Genomic DNA, 25,208 nt, shown 5'->3' on the forward strand with positions numbered 1-25,208 from the left:
CCCAGAAGACGCCACATGACCAGCCCTTTGGCCGGCTGCGAACCCAAGACCAAGACTGTTCAGTGGTTTTATCCACTCGGCCACTGGTGGGTAACATCTAAATATTGATACAGTAGTATGAAAATTAAACATTTCATCATCTTCTTCAAGAGCAATTTGATGTCTTCGATTTCTCTTCTTGTTTAAACACAAAACAATTAACTAATCGTTTCAATTTACGGTAAAGTTAATTATAAAGTAATTGATAGATAAACATATTATACATACTAACTTACTTATATAACGTAATCTGGTTCATCGCTAAGAATCAGCATGGCCATTTGACTAGGGCCCAGTAACGTAATTAATTTAAGGAGATACTTGGAGATGGCGGCAGGCTTCCTTAGTTTATTTTCCCACCAGTGTCTGAGTGGAAATCACTAAACAGTGGTAGTTGGTTCCGGATTTGCACCCGATCAACGAGCTAACCACGTGATGTTTCTGAGTTTTCTTTCGTGTCTAACACCTAAATAGGAGCCATTTTTCCATAGAAAGTCCCTCCGGAAGACAGGCCTCAGNTATTATATAAGTAAATAATTTACTTTAAGGAAAAGAAATATGAATTAATTTTTGTATAATAAGAGGACGTTGATCTAGTAATCAGAACTAATTATCATTAGATCAGTGATGCTAAATTAACATAAAATTTTAAATATCGCCACGTTATATAAGTCAAATTAATGATAAACATATAGATTTATGGTTAATTTTTCTGATTTAACTTAAGATCGCACGTTATGAAAGACTTGCTAAAGAACATAATGAAATTGCTCATAAATATCGATAAAATTGCACTTATTTTAATTAATGAAAAATTCATAAAAATTTTTGCATTTTATTAATTCTTTTAGAAGAGTTTTCTACAGAATGGATAGAAAGTAACTAGGCATTGAGAAATCTCTGCAATTTCTATACTTCTTAAGCAAAGATGATGAAAATTATTTGATCTATACTTTATTAAATGGAAATATCGATGCATATCTTAAAATTCAAAGTAGACACCGGTGGCATCCATCAATTTCCTCAAACAACTGGAAATGGTAATGTGGATAAATGGCCATTTCTCTATGCGTGTGCGACCAAACCTGTGGAAATTTTAGCTTCGAATAATAATTTTTGATTGTTTCCAGATTGATTGTAGTATGACATCTCTTCACCGTACACTACCCTCTCTGCACAGCAATTACTGATTTCAACACCTCATAGAGTGCTGAACAGACAAGCTGTAGCCATCGATTATTCACTGCAGGTGTTGTATCTCTCCTTCATTGTCTACACTACTAATGCAGGAATTATAAATTTCCATTGAGTATTGTATATTCATATATAAACTCTGTTATTATTACTTTAAGATTACAAAAGTTATAGTAATTTTTCAATACCTAGTTATTTTTTAACTCATCCTGTATATTGATAATTCATCAGGATCCTCATTAATTTCATAATTTAAATCAGTGACTTTTAATCTGGGGTTGCACACACCCACAGAGATGCGACACATTTTTACAACGGCAGTATGTAAACGTTAATGTTGAAAACTGTACATACAATATAGTAAAACCTCGATATAGCGCTATCCTAAACAGTACTATCTTCGTAAAGTAACAATGAATACCTGTGAATTAAAAAACCCTCCATTATGAAGTGATTTTCTTTCTTTATCGTCATATTTATTAACACTTAAGATAAATGAATTTTTCAGCAATTTTTTTTAATGTTAATATATATTTTTATACAAGAAAAAAAGAAAATAATGCATAAATCTCTGGAAATTTTAGAAAATTTCACGAAATTTTACTTAATTTCTCCCAATTAAATAGTTTTGGTTCGGTATTTATCGTTAAACTAGGACGATTTATAAAATAACAAAATTACGAAACGTGATTGGTTGAAGACGAAAAGAAAGGTTCATAGACATGATACAAATCGTGCGATGATTGGTTGGATCTCGTTAAACGTAATTATTATCAATGTCAATCATTTTTTTGAATATTTTATAACGAACACCAGTTTAATTAAAGTATTTTATAAGCAGAATTTTAAATTTAAAAATTTTATGTTATCGAAAATTTAATCTATAGAATTCTTTATCTAAATGTAAAATCTTTGATAATTATTTAACTTTTTTTTTTTAATTTAGAAACTAGATAAGACATAATTGTTAGCTATAGCTCTAACACATTAGCTAGCATTATAATTGATAAGAATCAGTGATAAGTTATCAGTTTTGTATTGAAGTTCATTAATAAATGCAAATCTTTTTTCTATACTTTCGTTATAAATAGTACAAGTTGAGAAAAGGCTGCACACGTCGCATCGTTCGCATCCAACGTGATACAAATCATCAAAATAAAAGGATATTAAAGAATTAAAGTAATACATTTATAAAATGGAACCTTTATGATAGATTTAAGGACATTTTAGGAAATTAAAACTTTAACTTAAGCATTAGGGGGCTTTTAATTTGGAATGATGTAGCACGATAACGCGAATCGCGCTGCGTAGCGCCAATGAGCGCTTCCTTTGCTCGAAAGAATTATAGAGTTATAAAGACTCCAATTGACAGGTTTAAAAGATTTAAGGCATTTTAGAGAATTACAATACTCATAAAAACCTAAATAGGGCTATAATATTGAGAATTATTAAATATTTAGCATGAAGTCGCTACTTTGTTGTACGAAGCGCTTGGTCGCATAAGACTTATAAATCTGTTCAATGAAAATTTAATGAGAAATTTATAAGACTTTCTTTGATTATAGTATTTGTATTAATAATACCTTAATCAGGAGATATCAGTATATATATTTTATTGGAAGAATAGAATTTAATAGGCTTAATTAAAATTATTTATCATTTTTAGTACTAAACTGACAATTCTCTAATTCGTGTTCAGAAATAAGACGATTCATTAATAAGTCACAAAAGTAAACATTTTAGTAAATTAATACCTTTAAATTGTTTAAATTATTTTCAGTTTTATCGACATTTTTCGACAATGAAAACCCACAACTTGACGATTGCAGTAGAACCGTTTTATTTCGAAAGAACCTTTTTTAATCCTGATTTTGTCAGATATTTCTTTGGAAATTATTGGCATTATTCCATCTACATCTCCATCGTCTACTTGATGACCATCAAAATCCTTCAGCATCACATGAATGATCGACCTCCTTATAACTTNATGCACCAAATCGAGAAAATGGTGACGATTACGGCAAGTTACGTGACATTAAATTAAGTGTCAAGTTACTGGATGTAGATATAGACAAGAATCGAGAAATTTCCAAAATTCAAAGGTCAAAACAGGTTCAAACTCATAGGAACGTTCATGGAGACGTTTGCGAAATGAGACACAGTCCTTTGAGGATTATAAAGGTAATTTATTTTAATTATTTTGATAAATTAATTATAAATAAAAAATGTAGGAAACTGTATAGAAAATTGCAAAAATGTATATAAAAATATATAGTAAAGGTATAGATGAATGTATAGAAAAATATATAAAAGGAAAGTATTTTAATAATTAACTCTTGTAATATAACTATGTAAACTTTAATTTAAAGATACCATTCATTTGTGAATTTTTACGCGAAAAATTAATTTAGAAATTAATTAAAATTAAAAAATATAATAGGCCCTATATATATAAATTTCTAAGCACGTTCTTTTCTTACAATGGATATAAACAGGTTTCTAGACGACCTTGTAATGGAGAAAAATGAAATTATGTAATATATAATGGATATAAAATTTTAAAAAAATTGACAGAATATCAGCAAAATTTTCAAAAAATTAGATACGTTTTTCATAACATGTATCAACATTTAATTATTTTCTTTCTAGAATCTATAAAATTGTTTACAAAACACTAAAAAAGAAAAAAGAAATATCCAGCAACGAGTTGCGTAACTTTCCCGGAAAACACTTAAAATTGCGTTTGGCGCCATCTGTTATAACGTTATTGAAAGATTTTTATATTATTAATTATTACAAAATAGCAAAAAGCCTAATTTTGAGGGTAGAGACGAGTTTAAAAAATTTTTTAAATGCTAATAACGAGTAAAATCGTCATTAAGCTCGACTCTACTCGAGATATGACACACGACCTCCTCTATCTCCCTATCCCCTTGACCTTTAACCACCAAAATTTAACAGCATTAATCCATCTAATACACAAACATTCCTGCAAAATTTCAGATAATTTTGGTAAAAGACACTGGAGTTATTAAGCTTCAAATTGAGTGAACAAAATTGTGCCCCTCATACAATCACTAACTTTCATATGCACAGAAACCCCCAACTTTATTTGTATTTCTGGATGTTTCACGCTCCTCTGAGTCCAAAAATGTAAAAATTTTTTGATCACTCGCCATACTTTCCTTCTGTTAAGTACTGTATAATATAACAATCGGAAAGTAAAAGACATTTTTAAAGATAATTTTAAAGCAATTTATATAAATTCGAGTGAAATTTTTTTGATAAAATATATAAATTAAAAGCTTTATTAGCTTTTTTTGGTACTTCTTGTAATTAATTGATGGTTTTTCTAGTGTCAACGACACTAGAAAATGCATCAATTAATGAGTAAGTAAATTAAATATGTCATTTTCATGGTATTTAGCTTTAATTTAATTCCTTTTTTGAAAAAAGTCATAAATTATGTGATTAAACATCCCTCTTGAATCGATTTCAGACAATTTATTGTATAAATTATATGCATTTCTTTGAAAACTTCATCAATATTTTACTTATGTTAAAGTAGAGAAAGTCATTCAGAATTTATTAGAAGTCCTTTTTTTAGATTTAATTATAAAATATTTTTAAAATATTTATGATTTTCTAGCTTCTATAATATTTTTTAAATTAATATTTTAAATTTTAGAATAAATTAAAGCATAAATTCCATTGTAAATACGAAAATTTGCATTGACAACTCCACAATTTCTATATAAAATTAAAGCATAATGGCGCATTAAAAAATGCAAAATTGTAAAAAAATTCAATATATAATAAAACAAAATTTGAGAAAATGCAAAATTTTGTATGTTCTAAATTATAATTTTGCTGAAATTTTGACGTTATGAGAAACTTAAGAAAATAGTCGGTTAGACACACAGTCTGACGAATGGAAGATGTGATGATAATATATAGAACAAAAAAAAATCTGTAATAATACGTGATTTCGAAAGTCAGACGGGGTGTCTGTCTGTCTAATTTTCCACAATATTTCATACCTTCTAAGTCTATATTCAGGATAAATATATCGATTGGACGAGATTTTGGATTGAAAATAATAAAATTTAAACTTTATAACGGATTCAATATTAGTTTTAATTAAATTTTATAAATATTATTAATAAAATTAAATAATATTTTAACGAAAAATCATTATATTTTTATTGAAATATGATATAGTTTTATGTACTGTCTTCGATAGAACGTGTAGAGTAAAGAGAAAAAAATCTTANATAAAGTATTCAAAACTTTAAATTTTGAAGCAAACCAATTAGAGATTATTATCATTAGTAACATACAATTGGTAGGTGTTTTAATTACGATCACGTGACGGAAGTATCGTACATATTCAATAAGATAGCGTGCTTCAAAGAGGGTGGTTACAAAATAAGCTTTTGTGTAGTGTTGACATTACGATCGTAACACTCGACTTTTATAGATTGACAAAGTTAAGTCGACAAGCGTTATTTATTCGTAACGATAATGGAGAAATTGGTGAATGTAACGAGGATATTGAGAAGAGGGTTTAATGCACCAAATCGAGAAAATGGTGACGATTACGGCAAGTTACGTGACATTAAATTAAGTGTCAAGTTACTGGATGTAGATATAGACAAGAATCGAGAAATTTCCAAAATTCAAAGGTCAAAACAGGTTCAAACTCATAGGAACGTTCAAGGAGACGTTTGCGAAATGAGACACAGTCCTTTGAGGATTATAAAGGTAATTTATTTTAATTATTTTGATAAATTAATTATAAATAAAAAATGTAGGAAACTGTATAGAAAATTGCAAAAATGTATATAAAAATATATAGTAAAGGTATAGATGAATGTATAGAAAAATATATAAAAGGAAAGTATTTTAATAATTAACTCTTGTAATATAACTATGTAAACTTTAATTTAAAGATACCATTCATTTGTGAAATAATAATAATAAATTTCATAATGTAAAACGAACTAATTGAATAATATTCCTAATTATCATTAACATTATTATATAAGTAAATAATTTACTTTAAGGAAAAGAAATATGAATTAATTTTTGTATAATAAGAGGACGTTGATCTAGTAATCAGAACTAATTATCATTAGATCAGTGATGCTAAATTAACATAAAATTTTAAATATCGCCACGTTATATAAGTCAAATTAATGATAAACATATAGATTTATGGTTAATTTTTCTGATTTAACTTAAGATCGCACGTTATGAAAGACTTGCTAAAGAACATAATGAAATTGCTCATAAATATCGATAAAATTGCACTTATTTTAATTAATGAAAAATTCATAAAAATTTTTGCATTTTATTAATTCTTTTAGAAGAGTTTTCTACAGAATGGATAGAAAGTAACTAGGCATTGAGAAATCTCTGCAATTTCTATACTTCTTAAGCAAAGATGATGAAAATTATTTGATCTATACTTTATTAAATGGAAATATCGATGCATATCTTAAAATTCAAAGTAGACACCGGTGGCATCCATCAATTTCCTCAAACAACTGGAAATGGTAATGTGGATAAATGGCCATTTCTCTATGCGTGTGCGACCAAACCTGTGGAAATTTTAGCTTCGAATAATAATTTTTGATTGTTTCCAGATTGATTGTAGTATGACATCTCTTCACCGTACACTACCCTCTCTGCACAGCAATTACTGATTTCAACACCTCATAGAGTGCTGAACAGACAAGCTGTAGCCATCGATTATTCACTGCAGGTGTTGTATCTCTCCTTCATTGTCTACACTACTAATGCAGGAATTATAAATTTCCATTGAGTATTGTATATTCATATATAAACTCTGTTATTATTACTTTAAGATTACAAAAGTTATAGTAATTTTTCAATACCTAGTTATTTTTTAACTCATCCTGTATATTGATAATTCATCAGGATCCTCATTAATTTCATAATTTAAATCAGTGACTTTTAATCTGGGGTTGCACACACCCACAGAGATGCGACACATTTTTACAACGGCAGTATGTAAACGTTAATGTTGAAAACTGTACATACAATATAGTAAAACCTCGATATAGCGCTATCCTAAACAGTACTATCTTCGTAAAGTAACAATGAATACCTGTGAATTAAAAAACCCTCCATTATGAAGTGATTTTCTTTCTTTATCGTCATATTTATTAACACTTAAGATAAATGAATTTTTCAGCAATTTTTTTTAATGTTAATATATATTTTTATACAAGAAAAAAAGAAAATAATGCATAAATCTCTGGAAATTTTAGAAAATTTCACGAAATTTTACTTAATTTCTCCCAATTAAATAGTTTTGGTTCGGTATTTATCGTTAAACTAGGACGATTTATAAAATAACAAAATTACGAAACGTGATTGGTTGAAGACGAAAAGAAAGGTTCATAGACATGATACAAATCGTGCGATGATTGGTTGGATCTCGTTAAACGTAATTATTATCAATGTCAATCATTTTTTTGAATATTTTATAACGAACACCAGTTTAATTAAAGTATTTTATAAGCAGAATTTTAAATTTAAAAATTTTATGTTATCGAAAATTTAATCTATAGAATTCTTTATCTAAATGTAAAATCTTTGATAATTATTTAACTTTTTTTTTTTTAATTTAGAAACTAGATAAGACATAATTGTTAGCTATAGCTCTAACACATTAGCTAGCATTATAATTGATAAGAATCAGTGATAAGTTATCAGTTTTGTATTGAAGTTCATTAATAAATGCAAATCTTTTTTCTATACTTTCGTTATAAATAGNATAATATTTTAACGAAAAATCATTATATTTTTATTGAAATATGATATAGTTTTATGTACTGTCTTCGATAGAACGTGTAGAGTAAAGAGAAAAAAATCTTAGTAAAAAGTAAAAATAAAAATATAATTTTTTTGATTTTTAATAAATCTTTGACTTTTTAAAAGATTTTTCATGTTATTAAATCAAAAAATTCTGCAATTTTTAGATATAAAAAGCATTTTTTTGAGGCTTCTAAAATGATGCAAGTTTGTTGAAATACTGCTCATAAATAAAGAAAATTTTTTTTGCTCTAAAATGGTTAAATTTTTGACTCATATTAAGACTTTCTAAAATGATTTTGATGTATATTTTCTGAAATGATTCATAAAATTAATCAGTTTAGATAAATTGGGAAATTCTCTGAAGTCCTTCAAAGTGGGAAGATTACGATGGAACTAAGAGATAAAAGTGAAGCATTCGTGTTTAAACCACAGAAAAAAAATTAAAATTAAAAATTTTGTATAAATTTTGACTAATTTTAATTCAAATGTTATAAAATAATTTATAAAATCGATCAGTGTAAAGAAATTAAAAAATGCTGTGAAGTCCTTCAACATGGGAGGATTACGTTAATCTAAAGGCTAGAAATGAAGCATTTCTGCTGAATTTATTTAAAAGTAAGTTAAAAGTAACTTTTAACTTACTTTTTGAAAGTCTAGGACTTTATTTTGAGTATTTTTGATGACTTTTTAAAGAAAGTATGTATAATATGTAAATACATAACGCTTAAGCAAACATGTCAGGTCATCTTAAATCAGAGAACGTTATACACTTTATATCATAAAAAAATTAAATTTTATTATTCCTTTTGATAAAATCACAAAGATAACGGCATTTTAATGTAATTTTTCTAATTAAAAATGTCATAATTAATAGTAAAATTGAAAATTTTATTTCTAAACGGAAGCGTTAATAAAGAGCACTAGTAACAATCTTCAAAATTAAGATAATAATAAATTGGTAAATATTTACAGTTCTTTTATTTAAAAAAATATAAAATCAGAGTGATTTCATTATTAAAATGTTAAAAATTCATTAAAATTTACAAAATTTTCACTCGAAATTCTTTAATTCTTCAACACCTGAAACATGTCAGAGGAATTGGTGGAAGGGAGTTAAAGATAGAACTTTTTTTTATAGAAAATTCATTATTTTTGAAATTTACCATTTGTTTTAAAAACTTAGCATTCTGAATTACTTATTTTTATATGAATTTTCTTATACATACATCAAATAAAAGCGTGGATGACTGGAATGAGTACTTCAACATGAAGCTCTTCGACGAAGAAACTCATCATCGAACACATAAAAAGTACTACATAATTTATCTAATTTTAAGTATTTATTGCAATTTTAAGTCAAAGAGAGTGAAATAAATTTAATTCTGTACACAAATCTAAAAAAATACATCAATTAAAATGAGATTTTTTTTATTCATAAAACTGGATAAAAATTGTATAGTGCTCATTATTTTTCTACTTTTTCTTGTAACTAAATTTGTCATCATTACTTCTTGAAGTAATGCACGTCGTTAATTCTCTACTCCTTTCTAACTGAAAAAAAACTAAGTTTTTAAGTACTTGGTATCCAAAAAATTCAGCAAAAAATAATTCTAAATTTAAAATATTTATTTAATGCTGCTTAAAAATGGCTCCAAGTGAATCAATAAAACTCATTTTTAAACAAATATAATCAGTTAATTTCCTATGAAATTTGAGAATTACATGCTCCTGTACATTAAAAACACAGGGCAATTTCTAAAAAAGATACCATAAAGTGTTTTCAATTAAAAAAAATTAATTTTTGGTTGAAAATTTTGCCATAATATAGCATTAAATCCATCATAATCACTTACAGAATCATATAGAAATTAAGTATATGAAAATGAATTTTACTTTCGGTCGGTCAAAAAAATGACTCAACTTTCCAATATTTATACATTTTTGGACTCAGAGAAGCTTTAAACGTTCAGAAATACAAATAAAGTTGGGGGTTTCTGTATGTATGGAAGTTAGTGTGTGTACGAGGAGCACAATTTTGTTTACCCAATTTAAAGCTTAATAACTCCAATGCCTTTTGTCAAAATTTTCTGAAATTTTACAGGAAGGTTTGTGTATTAGATAGATTAATGCTGTTAAATTTTGGTGGTTAAAGGTCAAGGGGATAGGAAGATAGAGGAGGTCGTGTGTCATATCTCGATTAGAGTCGAGCTTAATGACGATTTTACTCGTTATTAGCATTTATGATTTTTTTTTAAACTCGTCTCTACCTTCAAAATTAGGCTTTTTGCTATTTTGTAATGATTAATAATATATAAAAAAAGCTTTTAATAACGTCATAACACATGGCGCCATACGCAATTATAAAGGTTTTTGCCGGAAATGTTACGCAACTCGTTGCTGGATTTTTTTTCCAATATAGAAACGAAATTTTTCATATTGGAAAATACAATTACAGTTATATTTATCTAATAATATTGTTAAATAGTACGATAATCTATAAAAATGTCAGCCGAGTATTATATTGTCATACTAAAACACGTCTTTTATTGCTTTCTTCAAAAGTGATAAATCTATTGACATTCAGGATCGATACAGCACCATTTTTACTTATTTATTTATTTATTTTCTGATATAACAACGTGTTTTTCTAATATTTAGAGGTCAAAAAGTTCATTTTCCTTCTAAGAAGTAAACAATTATATTGTTTCTTCCATTATCTTGAACTTCACTTACCTACTCTAAACCTATTTATACGCCTAACTATCTTGAACTTATTTAAATGTTTCATCTGCTTTAAAGCCTTCTTTTTAATAAATAATAATTAAAATATTAATGAAATTTAATGCTTAAATTGATTTTTAAGGGTATTTTGAAGATTTTTAGAATATTTTTCTTATTTTCTGCTAATTAAAATCTTCTTATTTCCGCCAATTAAGTTATGAAAATGAGACATTACGTTACTGCTTTTATCGGTTTCTTAGAGATTTTTATGTATTTTTACTGTAAGTTTATATAATTTTTAGAAGAATATATGTTTAATTTTAATTAAAAAATATAATTTTCTTTCTAAAATATACAAAAATTTGTGTTTTATTTGAATTTTTTGACTAGTTTAAGTTGATGACGAATGATCGACATTGCAGCAGTTTAGAGGTTTTCTGTGCTTTCTTTTAATTACAGACGTTCGGACCCTTATTATATCTAAATATATTAATAATTAGCCAATAGATGAAGGTTTTGAAAAGCAAGTTTTAAAATTAATTTTGAAAATTAATGAAAACTATTGAGACTCTCCATTATTTGCAGTGTATATTGAAATGGAAGAATGTCTATGAAGGGTGCCCGTTCAATGATCAAATATATCATGTCTATGGATGATATTTTTCTAATAATCAAATGATTAAATGAAAGGCTTTTTAATAAAGATATTCATTTATTGATCGAATAAATGCGTGGAAGCATATATCCAATAATAAAATGGAAACAAACCAATAGAGGCTTCCATTGGTGCCTCCATTTTATTATTGGATTTTCTATTCCACAGCATATCTATGGGGGGTATTTACGCAATAATTAAAGTTTCCAGTAATAACAGAAGATGAATGTGTCCAATTTGAATTCGAACCCATTAAATGGTTCCTAGTTTTTGACATTTCGCGACAAAAGCTTTCAAGTGACGACTTTATGATAAACTTTTCAAGTCTTTGTCAACAATTGTTTCTTCTTACAAATGAAATATTATTCTTCATTTGTCAAACTCTTAATTATTGTCTGTCACTCTACCAATCGTAAATTCTAAAATGAAGTAAATAAACTTTAATCTCAACATAAACTTATTAGATTGTAATTTATAAAAAGATGTGATTTATACTGTAATGCTTATTATCTATTGCTATTACAGGCATTACAAATAGTACAGGTATTAGATGTGCATAAAGGTAATGAAAACAACGAGCGATAAAAGCATTATAGGTATTACAAACAATACAGGAATTACAAATAATTTACAGGCAATACAATTATTACAGAGAATACACTCATTATAAGTACTGTACTTCAGACAATATATGCAATACAGTAATTACAGATATTGTAGGTAATGCAAGCAGGTAATTTTCAGGCAATTTATATAATGCAGGCAATACATGCAATACAGGCATTACAAGCAATGAAGGCAATACATTCATTATAGTCACTTCAGGCAATATAGTTATTTCAGGTACAGTAAGTCATGCAATACGGGCAATACAGGCATTGCAGGCATTAAAATTATAATTACTAAAGCTGTATTCCTGTTCAATTTAATGATTAAAAAAAAGTTTCGATACCACGCGATGCCACATCGCCACACGTCACGTCGAAATTGCATGTTTTACGCGTGCTTTATTTTAAAATTTTAACCGTTAAAATCTATATAACTTAATTAACATTACGTAAAACGGTAAATATATATTATGTAACTGTCATTTTTTGTATTTTTCCCCATTTAAAATAAAATTTTGAATAAAAACAAGGCGAATGTTTGAATTAGTTAAAGTAAATTTGAATGATTTGAGCAAGTTCTAAAGGTATCAATTATCAGAAAATCGATAGAATTGGTCAATTTCCGGTTGATAAATGTTGACTCAAGTCATTTTGACCGTTTATTGACTCATCGAAGTCAATTGTCTCATCCGATAGATCATAAAATTATTTTAAACCTTACTTCCTTTACAAATTCATTATTTATCTCTTTGTTTTTGATATTTTTTAAATGATTTTTTGAAAATTTTAATTGTTAATTATTAATTAAATTCTTAAATTGTTTAAACCTTAAATTCTGTTTGTTTTACCTTTTTCTTCTGTGTTTTTTTTGTCATATTTTTGCTTTAAATATTGTTTCTAGTCTTGTTTACGGTTATTTTGTATCTTTTAAACCTCTACTTCATTTTCTCATTAGTTTATTTTTAAAAATAATTGTTCGTTTGTTTTGATTCAAATTGTTTTGTTCATTTATTTCTTGTATTGTTTTTTTTCTTTTGTTCATTACTATTTTGCTTATTCTCTTGTTTTTTTTTTCATTTTTTATATGTTACTCTCTTATTTTGTTTACATATTTTATTCGCTGGATTTACATCATTTTCTGCTCTGTTCACACGTAAAGCTCATTTAGCTTGAGTTGCTCATTTGATTTGTCTCATGCTCACTTATGTTGTTTCTCACTTTGTTTGCTGTTCCTCGTTTGTTTTCGTGTTCCTCGTTTGTTTTCATGTTGCTCACTTGGCTTTTATGTTGCTCACTTGATTTGTATGCTGCTCCTTGGTTTGTATGTCGCTCACTTGGTTTGTTGTATGTTGCTCCTTGGTTTGTATGTTGCTCTCTTGGTTTGTATATTGCTCCTTGGTTTGTATGTTGCTCCTTGGTTTGTATGTCGCCCACTTTGATTTGTATGTTGCTCACTTGGTTTGTATGTCGCTCACACTTGGTTTGTATGTTGCTCTCTTGGTTTGTATGTTGCTACTTGGTTTGTATGTTGCTCACATAGTTTGTGTTGCTCACTTAGTTTATGTATTGTTTCTTTCTCTGTTTATGTATTATGTTTACTTTTTAATGTTTTATTTTTTGTTCTCTTTGTTAATTCTGTTCTTTGGCTTTCTAACGTTTTTCTGTTCACGTATTTTGTTGTCTTGTTTATTGTTTAGTCAATCTATTTTGTTTATTTGTTTTAATATGTTATTTTCTTGTTCTGTTTACTCCATTCATGTGTTGTTCAGTGGCGTGCGGTGATATTTAATGATAGGGAAGCTGTGTTTCTATAAAAATAAACAAATACTGAAAATGACAAAAATAAACAGTTTATTTATTTTAATTCTAAAATAGACACGTTGACATAAAAGAAAGTTAGGCTATAAGAACTTGTTTATGAAAATAATGGCACAATATCTATTTATATTTTAGAAAATACAAAGGAAACGGCACTTCCACAGCTTCCATGGACTGCACGCCACTGGTTCAACTGTTCCTTATTGTTTAATTGCTATTCAACTTTGTTTTCTTTTTCAATTAGTTTAACTTTCTTCATAATTTTAGCTAAAATTCATCTAAATATCAACTTTTTTTCTCTCTCTCTCTTAATTCAAATCAAAAGCTTTTCCTTGTATTCTTTTCTTGTATTCATGAATAAAATTGAGCAAAATCATAAATAAAAATAAATTAATTTAAATAAATAATAATTAAATAATTCCTTTAAAATATATTTAATTATTCTAAAAAACAAGTAAAAATTGTATCTAACTTTTTGGATCATAGTGATAAATTATCTGATCCAGATTTAATAATTCAATATTGTGATGATGATCACGAACATCACTTCATATATACAACTATAACAATATATCTAAGTCATTTAGAGTCAAGAAACGTTTATGATCACCTCTATTAAAGATAAAACCATCTTCTATGAATTGTGCCACTTTCGGAAAGTCATGACCTTTAATTTAAATTCTACATTTTTAAGATATATATATATATAAATCCTAGATTACACGCAGATTTCTTTTAAATGTAAAACAAATAAAAACCCTAAAATTTCGCAAAAAAATTGTAAAAATCTCTAAACTTTTTGCATTTTAATACACGAAAAAACTATTATTAACACACATTAACCCCTGTAGATAACGAAATTTAATTAATAATCTTGCAATTTTGAAGAGAAATATATGGAAAACCGTATATTACACGCAGGTATTTTTATTTAAATTTCTTTAAAATCTACAAAAATCTCTACATATTTGTATTTTTATATACAAGATAACATTCTCAACATAAAAATTTCGATAATTTTCAATAAAAAGTACTCGAAATAGACAAAAAAAAGTAACTTTCTTCGAACGTTATATCGATTGTTATCACGCGTGTAGTAGCAATCAATGTATAGAGAAAGTTAATTCATTTTTTTTAAAGTAAATAATTATAAAAATCGATAAAAAAAATATACAATTAACACTTTCCAAAGAGTTAAATGAAGTGAAAATTTTCGATATTTTATAAATAAAAGTGAATAATTTTTAGTCAGACCGCATCAAAAGTATACATAATACGTTCACCAATAGGGCGAGTTGGTGATAATGTTAAGAGTGTGCGCACATAAAAGGTAAGTGAAGTTGCCTGATCAACAGGCTGATTCGTGTTTGAAGTAAGAGAAGTGTCCTGCATTTATTGAAGTATGTTGAATGAAGTAAGCAATAAGTTGAAGCAGAATAGGAATTTAGGATCTCGCGTATCACCAGTATTCTCCATTTCTCCTATCATCAAACAAGAGAAAAAGATTGATTTTGCTTTGATGGTCAATGAAGATGATGAAGAAAAGTTGATTTATGTAAGAATTTCTTTTTTTTTTTTTCATATTTTGAATGAATTTCTATCCAAAATTCGGTCAAATATTCATATATATTTATCACTTTTATTTGTTTTTTTGCTTATTTAAGAATGTGGAGAAGTGCAGTAATTGTATTTTGGGCGAATATTTTGAGGTTTATTCGCTCAAAAAAAGTAAATAAATGCTGTTAAATTAATGTTATTTTAGGGATGATCTTTAAATATACGAAAGTTACACAAAAAATACATTAAAATATTAAGTTTTAATAGAAATTTTATTTAAAGTATGGGTTTTATTAAGCTTAAAATGCTAAATTATTTAATATTTAAAATTAAAAATGATAAAATTGAGTTATGGATGTAAAGAAATGGTTTTAATATAATTTTCTGTACGTTGAATTTTAGATTATCATATCAATAAGCATAATTTTAATTAAAACAATCAAATACATATAAAATTTTGTACATGTCTATAAAAGATTATAATTTCAAATTATTATTTAAAACTTTTACTTTAGTTTTCATATAACTATTATATTAATATAAAGAATTGTCATTTTTTATATCAACCTGTAGATCGCGAGCTATTAATATCAGTTATATAGTATTATTTTGCATTATATTATAAAACATTTTATAATTATTTTAATAAAATAAAAGTTATCACTTTATTTAATAAATGATTTAACAGAAACGTAAGCTTTTTGACGTTTAATTAAAGAAATTTCCTTGAATTCCTTCTTACTAATCACTAGCATCCCATTAAAATTAAGACAATCGTTTAATTAACTATTAAATATAATTAGGCCTATATATTAGGAAATTTAAATGATTTTATATATTTTATGTTAAATATTTTACATAATTTTATAATTATTTAAATTAATTTTCTACAGTTTTTTTCTATATAATAAAGTTATTCCTATATTTAAAGTATATAATGTTGCAGCATCCTAAGCAAGAAATTCTGATACTTTACATGCAAATTGTAACAAATTTTAAAGTTTATTTATATACTTTTACATTAAATTAGTTAAATATATGTTAAAAATCTTTAAGTGTTTAAAATTTACATGTTTATAAGCGTTTTAATTTGAACAAAATCAACCTTTCTAAGATGATACTTGCAGAAGAATGTGGATTTATCCTGGATTTTAGCTTAATTTTCTTATTTATGATCTCATTTATATGCCTATATTATTATAATATTTCTTTCTATGCTTGTTTTCTAAGAGAATTTTATCTATATCATTTAATCAAAAGAATTACATTCTTTGTTATTAGTTTAATAGTAAATACAATTATAGAATAAGATTAATATATAGATTCAATGATTAAAATATTCAAAGTAATCAAGTAAGTAAGTAAATAAATTTTTATAATTCTTCTAAAAGTTATTTTATGATTTAATAGATTTAATTTAGTAAACAAAGCTCTATTTTGATAAGTATAGCAATTTCTATAATCAGATTATCACTACTTCTATCTTCATCTGTTAATCCTATAAGCCTTGATAGATGCATATATTTATTTGTAAAAATATATGTAAATTTACATTTGTAAAATCAATTTTTAGACATTAAAACAAAGATAATTATTTATTTTAAAAGATTTAAATATGCTGAGAAGTTCTAGAAATTAATTTGGGTTTAATGTTACATTATGAAAACTATCTGAAAAATTGTCACTTTATATTAACTTTTCATCCTCTTCATTGATCTTATAAGTGTTGATAGTTAAATAAAATTAAGGAAAATAAATTTTAAAGGATTAAAACAAAGATAATTATGCATTTTTGAAGACTTTTCAACATAAAACATCTAAGAATTTCTTTAAATAAATCATAGTTTTTGTATAGAGTAGTATCAAATCATATGAGAAATTGTGACATTATATGGTATTTTCATTAGAAATTTTTATCTTCTTAGAACTATTATAAAAATCAATGGATAAAAAATCATAAATCAACGCCAGTACTTAAAAGCAAACATCATTTTTCATCAAGTTTTCTCGATAATTGCATATCATACAAAAGCTTGGTCAAATTTCTTTGTTAATTGACTTCTTTTCAATCATTAAAACGAAATTTTTATATTAAAAGTACCTTTACCATATTTAGTAATACATAATTAGAGATAAATATTGTTTATCTTTAACATATTTGGTTAAAATATAACTTTTTTATTTATAAATTTAAATTATTCATCGTTAATATGTATGGAAAGAATAAGAAGACGATGAAATTTGAATATGAATATCATGTTTGCTCTTATCTTATATAAAATAATTTTAAAGGTGAATACACAGTTCGTAAGACGTATAATTTACTAGAAATAATAAATTTAGTGTAATCTCTATTTAAAGGAAGAAATGTAATGTAAAATTTATTTTCAGTGAGATTATTCTGGCATTAGTTTAATGTTTATAACTTTATTACCATAACAATTCTTTAAATATATGTTTAATACTGTTATCAATGATACACATAAAAACGTGAAAATGTTTAAAAACTGTATTAATATGTAATTATTTATTTATTTTCCTATTATTTAATTAAGATATCAATTAAATGTTCTGAAAATCTAAATGCTTTATAAATAAAGATTTTTGAGCGTAAATATTAACTATATACTGCTGAAAATAAACTTATTTAAATCTTATTTTAGTCATAAATTATTTTAAAATTTATTTTTGTTAATATTTTTTACCTTATTTATGAAAATTCTTAATGAAATGCAACTCTCCATAATATTAATCGGTATATTATTATGCAGTTTATTATTATATAAATAAAATTTACTTAGTTTAATGGATATTTTATTTTACTGTTATAAATTTAAACAATTATTAATATAATTACTAATTTAAGTTTAATATTAAACGAAATGTTGAGTCAAAATTGATATATTATATTCGTATGCTTTGCAGGCAAAGCACGCTTTAAAGGGGCAAAAACACAATGTATCAGTTAAAATAAACAGAATAATTTACAGTTTTAAAAATAAATTATTTATTTCACTACAAAAATGTTTTGTTTTTTTCACATAAAAATATGTAAATATTTCATTAAATAAATAATAAATTATGTATAAAATAACTGAAATGTACAGCGCTTGAGTTTATTTCTGTAAGTATAAAGGATAAAAACTAAATTTTACATTGATAAACTGTATATTACTAAGAGAAATTTATAAGATGTATGCTGCTGATTGGCTTAAATAAACTTTAAACCAGTTTATTAGCGAATTATAAAGATGTTTAATAAACACGAAGATGAACAATTCGACACGATTTAGATCATAAATTTCTTATTTATTTTTAGCTGCACATTTTTATTAAATAATTAAAATTCTACAGAATATATTTAAATTTAAGAATTAAAAAATACGAAAAAATTAATAAATTTTAAATGATAAATTGTATAAAAAATCTCTAGTAAATTTTTCGAAATTACATAATTTATGTTTGAATTTTTAATAATATTAAAATAATAACAACAACAACAGNAACAAACATTTTATATTTATATATATATATTTATAAATTACATTAGTAGAAACGAAGAAAAATTTAACTTATCAACAAAGATAATATATACATTACAGTTAATAGCATCAAAATAACGTATAAGAACACATTAAAGATATCAAAAATAGTACTTTTATCTTACATCAGAAGGATTAAGGTTAGTAATACAGTTACATAAATATACCGCCAAGAGTTAGAATTTTATATTCTCTTCCAGAATGTGGAGTAGATTTATAGTCAATTTTTAATTTACTAATTACATTTTGGTTCACCATCTTTCAACGTAACATTACATGCATTGTCTTCTTATCTTTAAAAGGTTAAATAAGAATATTTCATAACATTTTTTTTATTTATATTTTTATATTTTTCATATATAAGAATATCAAGTTTGATGTGTACATCAGCATCCTATCCATTTTCATCTATCACTATGGTATTATTCATAGCCTGTTTCTTTTTTTTTTTTCAATTATCATTTTCGTTTTATTATGCTCTTCGTATTGTGATTATTTAATTCGTATGAAGGAAGAATTAACGCTCTCGGTAATAGAATTGAATTTCTTTCGTACATTTCTTTTATACAGCTTCTTTATATTCTGTTACTCCTTCAGTTCCTATCTCTCTTTCTTCATATTATGGTCCTGTACTTCTTTAGCTTCTCTCCTATTTTCTCTGTTCTTCGGATCCTTTTCTTGCTCTTTTCCACACAATTTTTTCTGTTTTTTTCCTCCTATCCCATTTTTACTCCTTTTTCATGTGTCCTTTCTTCGGTTTTTCACTTCATTTCGAATTTAAAATATTACTGTTTAATTAAGAAATTTTTTTCTTATAAAATAACGTATCAAAATTATATTGTGAATTTTTATTGTAGTTAGCAGAAAGTGGGTCGATACGAGAATTCCAAAAATTTTATTTTGAAGACGTAAGCAGAATAGAATTTAAGGACAAACACGGCCAAACGGCTTTACATCATGCTGCCGCTAAAAATCATGTTGGCATCGTGGAATTCATCGTAGAACGTCATGGAGGTGAGTGATCTGAGTTACTTCTTCACATTTGATTATGTTTATTAGTTGCATGTATTTTAGCATCTCACCATTTAAATTTACGGTTTATTCCATCTTATCTTTTTTTTTTCAGTCCCTTTCCTTTTCTTTGCATTCTGTCCTTCTTCAATCCTTTCCCTCATCTTTATTCGTATCCTATTTTTCCTTTTTTCACTTTCTTTTCTCCATATTTCGTATTTTATTATTTCTTCTTTAATAATCCTTCTCGTTACATTCAAATCCTGTCCTTTTCTTCTTCAGTATAGAATAGACAGAATTTCGATAAGTTAAAGCCAAAAATTTTATCTAACATATTACAACACCCCTTTCAACGGTGCTTCTTTTCGCCAATTTCTTAATTCTTCTCTTGTTCTTTAATATTTTAACTATCAATATTTTAGAAAATACTAAGAATTCTGATGCTCTCTTGGATAAAATAGAAGGATTCTTAGATGCAACTTTCCTCTTCGATCATTTGCATCGTTAAACTCTCCGGCATCCAATCATTGATCTTCTTTATTATAAATTTCAATATATACGAATTTATATGATTCAATTTACGTATATTTTGTGTTATTTGCAGGTATTGACATGAAAGACAGTCAAGGAAATACTGCACTACACGTAGCAGTTTTGAATGATTCTTACGAGACCTTGAAATGTCTTCTTAAATACGATGCAGATTCAACTCTCCTCAACAATGATTTGAAAGCACCAATTCATCTCGCTACAGAGTATAATAAAGTGAGGATACTTGAGGTAAGTGTTTTCACTAGTTAATAATAAGAAGTTTCAAAAATCTTAAATTATCATAGATATATCTTCAATATCTATATGGATATGCTAAGTATAACAAATAGACTCGATTATGTATTGAAAATTTACATTAAAAAACTAATATTCTGCATAAATATAAATATACAAATCTATATTTATACATCTGAAACCTAATGTAATGGGACTTTTCAGTTAGATCTGAAGGATTTATAAGATATAAAGAAAAATAATAGAATTTAAGACCTACTATTTTTACTTTATATCTTCCACAGTTACTTTTATTAATTAAAAACAGAAATTATTTTTTAAATATTTAGAATTTATTTTGCGTTTTTTTTTTTAAATAAAATTTTATATTTTAGGAGTTAGTTAAGCATAAAGAAGGGATAGGAACCACAGTTCGTGGTAGACATGGACGAACAGCGCTTCATATAGCCGCAATTTTTGATAGAGCCGAATGTATACGAATATTGGTAAATATATTATTTAAAATTTTATATTTTAAACTTAAATTATTTTTAATTTTTTTTTAAATTCATTTATTTAAAAGCTGAGCCAAACAGCTTGTTGCCCCAGAATTGCATGTGATAATGGTTATTATCCAATACACGAAGCTGCTAAGAATGCATCTGCTAATGCACTAAAAGCCCTTTTGGATTGGGGTAAGACAATTATTAAATTATAAGTTATTCTTAGTAACACTTATCTATCTGTAATGGTTTTTAATTAGTAACATTCTTGTAATGGCTCAATTATATTGATAATTGTTATCTGTATCACGTTTAATTATATAATTTAATACACACTTTTTAAGGTCAGTCAAGAGGTTATGCTAAGGAAGACATGATGAAGTGTTATGATGCTGATGGAAACGTACCTTTACATTCTGCTGTACATGCTGGAGACATTAAAGTACATTTTTCTAGTTTTCATATGCATATACGAGCAGTATATATTGTATATAGTTAGTGCTAAATGGATATTCAAATACTGGTTTCACAAAGAAGCATCTTTCCCAATCAATTAAATTTTTGGTTGTTATTCTGCTGGCAGGACGAGTCTTTGTGAAACCATTATTTGTGCATTCTCGTGTGAATATTTGTGTTTGGGAAAGAAACTTCTTTTGTGAAATCAAGAGTGTAGTTGTAGAACTCGATTAACAATACATATATAAATTTTTCTACACTCAAAAGCATATTTTATCTCTGTAAATTATTAATATTTATATATTTGTTTTATGTTATAATACTTATAATTTAAAATTTGCTTTTTATATTTATTAAAAGTATCCAATTTTACTAGTTATACACACACACAGACACACAGTACATATATGCTTTTCTCTTAACTAAGGTGATTACTGAGTTGTCTCTTATAACACAATAAAAATAGTGGTTATATTTTACTATATAATCTTATATAGTTCGTGCTATATCGTAAATAAAGTTAATAAAATGAATTTTTATAAATTTATTCTGACATAAATTGTATTCGTTAGTTGAAAATTGTACATTCTAGGCAGTAAAACTTTGTTTGGAAAGTGGAGCTGTTATAAGTACTCAACAGCATGACCTTTCGACTCCTGTGCATTTAGCATGTGCACAAGGTGCTATGGAGATCGTTAAATTAATGTTTGAATCACAAAACGAGCAAAAATCATCTTGTTTATCGATCTCTGATGCACAGAAGATGACACCTTTACACTGTGCTGCTATGTTTGATCATCAAGATTTAGTGGAATATTTAATTACTGAGGTATAACGCTGTTTTGTTTTAATAATAAATATGCAAAGTGAACCGCAGAGAGTTGGAAAAATTATATAAAAAACAAACGTATGTGAAAAATTCTTTAATAAATATATGTCGTCCTTTATGAAATTTATAATATACGAAGTATGAAAGACTTGTTGAGGAAATTGATATCACAACGCTAATTGGTCCGGAAAGTGTCAGTTAACTTGAGTAGGCGTGTTTATGCTTAATTTTTGGACAAATAGGCATATTTTTCCAAATTTTTTTTGTTCTAACCATATAATACGGTTCTAAAATTTCGTACACTCTAACTCGTAAGTTCATATTCGTATGATATGAATTTTTCAAGCGTCATTATATCAAACTGCGGTTCACCTTGTACGTTATTAAGAATTTTCAACGATTTATGTAACTGAATTTTACAGGGAGCCGATATTACTGCACCAGATAAAGAAGGCAGATCTGTATTACTGTTAGCTGCTGCTAGAGGAGCTTGGAATACAGTTAAAATATTACTAAAAATGGGTGCTAATATCAGCGATCACGATAATGGAAACAGAAATTTGTTACACCATGTTGTACTCAGTGGAGGATGTTTGAGTGACATTTGTAATGACATAATAAAGGTATACAGTCTAATATTTAATATTTTTAAATTTATGAATATGAAAACATTTCACTTGATCTTTCAGAATACTTCTGAGTTGCTGGATTTACTGAACGAAAAGGACTTTTCGGGGTGTACTCCTATGCATTATGCATCTTTAAATGGTCATTTGAAGACTATACAGAGTCTTCTCTATCTGGGAGCTATTATAAATTTAAAAAACAATGAAAATCAATCACCTTTACACTTTGCTGCAAGGTATAAATTAACTTTTTGCATCAAGTACATGTAATTTATTTGTTAATTTTTTTTTGTTTTGTAAATATTGGTAGATACGGTCGTTACAATACTGTTCGTCACCTACTCGAAACGAAGAAAGGTCACATGATTATTAACGAGATGGACGGCGAAGGTATGACACCACTTCATATTGCATCTCAGAATGGTCATATAAGAGTTGTACAATTGCTCTTGGTTAAGGGCGCTTTATTGCATAGGTATGCAACCGTAAATACACCATCTTTATGACAAAAATTGAATATTTTTAAGATAATTTCTTATATTTTTTTTTTTAGAGATCATAAAGGTAGAACCCCTCTACATTATGCTGCTTACAATGGATACACGCAAACGATGGAGCAACTCTTAGCTGTGCACTCACATCTCTTAGATCAAACAGACAGAGATGGTGTAAATTTTAATTTATTTTTCTTATAATAATTTTAAATGCAAGATAACAAAGTTATAGTTTATAAAAGACATAAATAGTAATTTCTTATATTTAATTTTTTTTTTATTAAAAATACTTTTTCCTTTCCGTATAAGAACCAAGTTACTTTGATATCATATAGAGCACTATATAATTTTAAATATTTATTCTAGAATACCGCACTTCACATGGCGTCTTCTAACAATAAAAGCAATGCTGTTAGTTTGTTACTGAGCTTAAATTGCAAGATCATAACTAATAGTCAAGATATGACTGCGATAGATTGTGCTCTCAACTATAAACACAACGAAGTGACTATGGCTATGGTGACTCATGTGACTAGGTGAGTATTTTTATAATTTAATTATTGCTTAATTAATTAATTACATAAATTACAATAGATTTTTAAGAAAAATATATCTAGAATTCGTTCCATTCAGCCAATGTAATCGATGTATTAATACAAAGTAATGGATTTTTGTCTTGTCATAATTTACATGCAAGAATTCTTAATATACTTTTTATCAATTTTTTTATATGACGTATTACTGAGCAATTATTGAGAAACTGAATAATTCATCAATTGTTGAACAATTTGGAATAAAATATATCGATTGCTCTGCAATTGTTATATAGTAATATTCATCATCAAGAATTACTCTTGAACAATTGCAGAACGAATAGGTTTCAAGAGCAATTTGTAGAGAAACTGAAAAAGTTTAAATCATTCTACGAAATCATGAAAACCGTGAAAAGTTTAAAAAAAACCTGTGTAAGAAATGTGAGATTAATAAAAGTTTTTCAAAAATTGCTTGAAGTTATTCACAGTTTTTGCAAAGCGATAAGTTTTCAAATCTTTTAGAAACGTATTTCAAGAAATACAACATTGAATTTTGACTATAATTTCAAAAGATAATGGTAATCAATTTCTTAATATCGTAACAATTAACCGTTTCCTAAAAAATATTCAATTTCGTTAATGAAATAGCAATTTTCTTATAAATTTTGCAGAGAACCACCTATATGTACAGTGCATGTAATTTTTAAAAAGTTACACTTCAGTATTTTAAAAAATTGATTGTGGTTTTACACAAACGTGTATTTTCTGTATTTCTTACTTTATACAGTCATGACATGTCTCAAATCGGAAATGCAAGTGTTATGCACGTATCTGTACTCTTTAGTGAATACCCTGTAGTACCTTCACTAGAATTTTGATTAAATAAAATAATATACAGGATGGCTCCAATGCCAGTTAACACCGAGATATATGTTTAAGATTACTTTACGAATGGTTAAAAGTGGTTTGAAACAGCCTTAAAAGATATTTCAGTTAACTAACTTTCGGGTC

General features: G+C 26.4%; 1 protein-coding gene across 1 annotated transcript in view; it reads left to right on the forward strand.

The window, feature by feature from the left end:
- The first annotated feature begins 5,682 nt into the window (after positions 1-5,682).
- LOC111624736 (transient receptor potential cation channel subfamily A member 1-like) overlaps positions 5,683-25,208 on the forward strand; it is a 31,530-nt gene continuing 12,004 nt past the window's right edge. The window contains exons 1-11 of the mRNA XM_023367659.1: positions 5,683-5,997; positions 19,838-19,994; positions 20,596-20,771; positions 21,152-21,262; positions 21,340-21,451; positions 21,604-21,701; positions 22,308-22,544; positions 22,967-23,406; positions 23,481-23,645; positions 23,724-23,838; positions 24,031-24,200. Of these exons, the coding sequence (XP_023223427.1) occupies positions 5,758-5,997; positions 19,838-19,994; positions 20,596-20,771; positions 21,152-21,262; positions 21,340-21,451; positions 21,604-21,701; positions 22,308-22,544; positions 22,967-23,406; positions 23,481-23,645; positions 23,724-23,838; positions 24,031-24,200 (2,021 nt within the window). The 5' untranslated portion in view covers positions 5,683-5,757. The remainder of the gene's footprint in view (positions 5,998-19,837; positions 19,995-20,595; positions 20,772-21,151; positions 21,263-21,339; positions 21,452-21,603; positions 21,702-22,307; positions 22,545-22,966; positions 23,407-23,480; positions 23,646-23,723; positions 23,839-24,030; positions 24,201-25,208) is intronic.

The sequence above is a fragment of the Centruroides sculpturatus genome, unplaced genomic scaffold (assembly GCF_000671375.1).
Source record: "Centruroides sculpturatus isolate CEXI.00-Female unplaced genomic scaffold, Cexi_2.0 scaffold396, whole genome shotgun sequence".
Lineage (NCBI taxonomy): Eukaryota > Metazoa > Arthropoda > Arachnida > Scorpiones > Buthidae > Centruroides > Centruroides sculpturatus.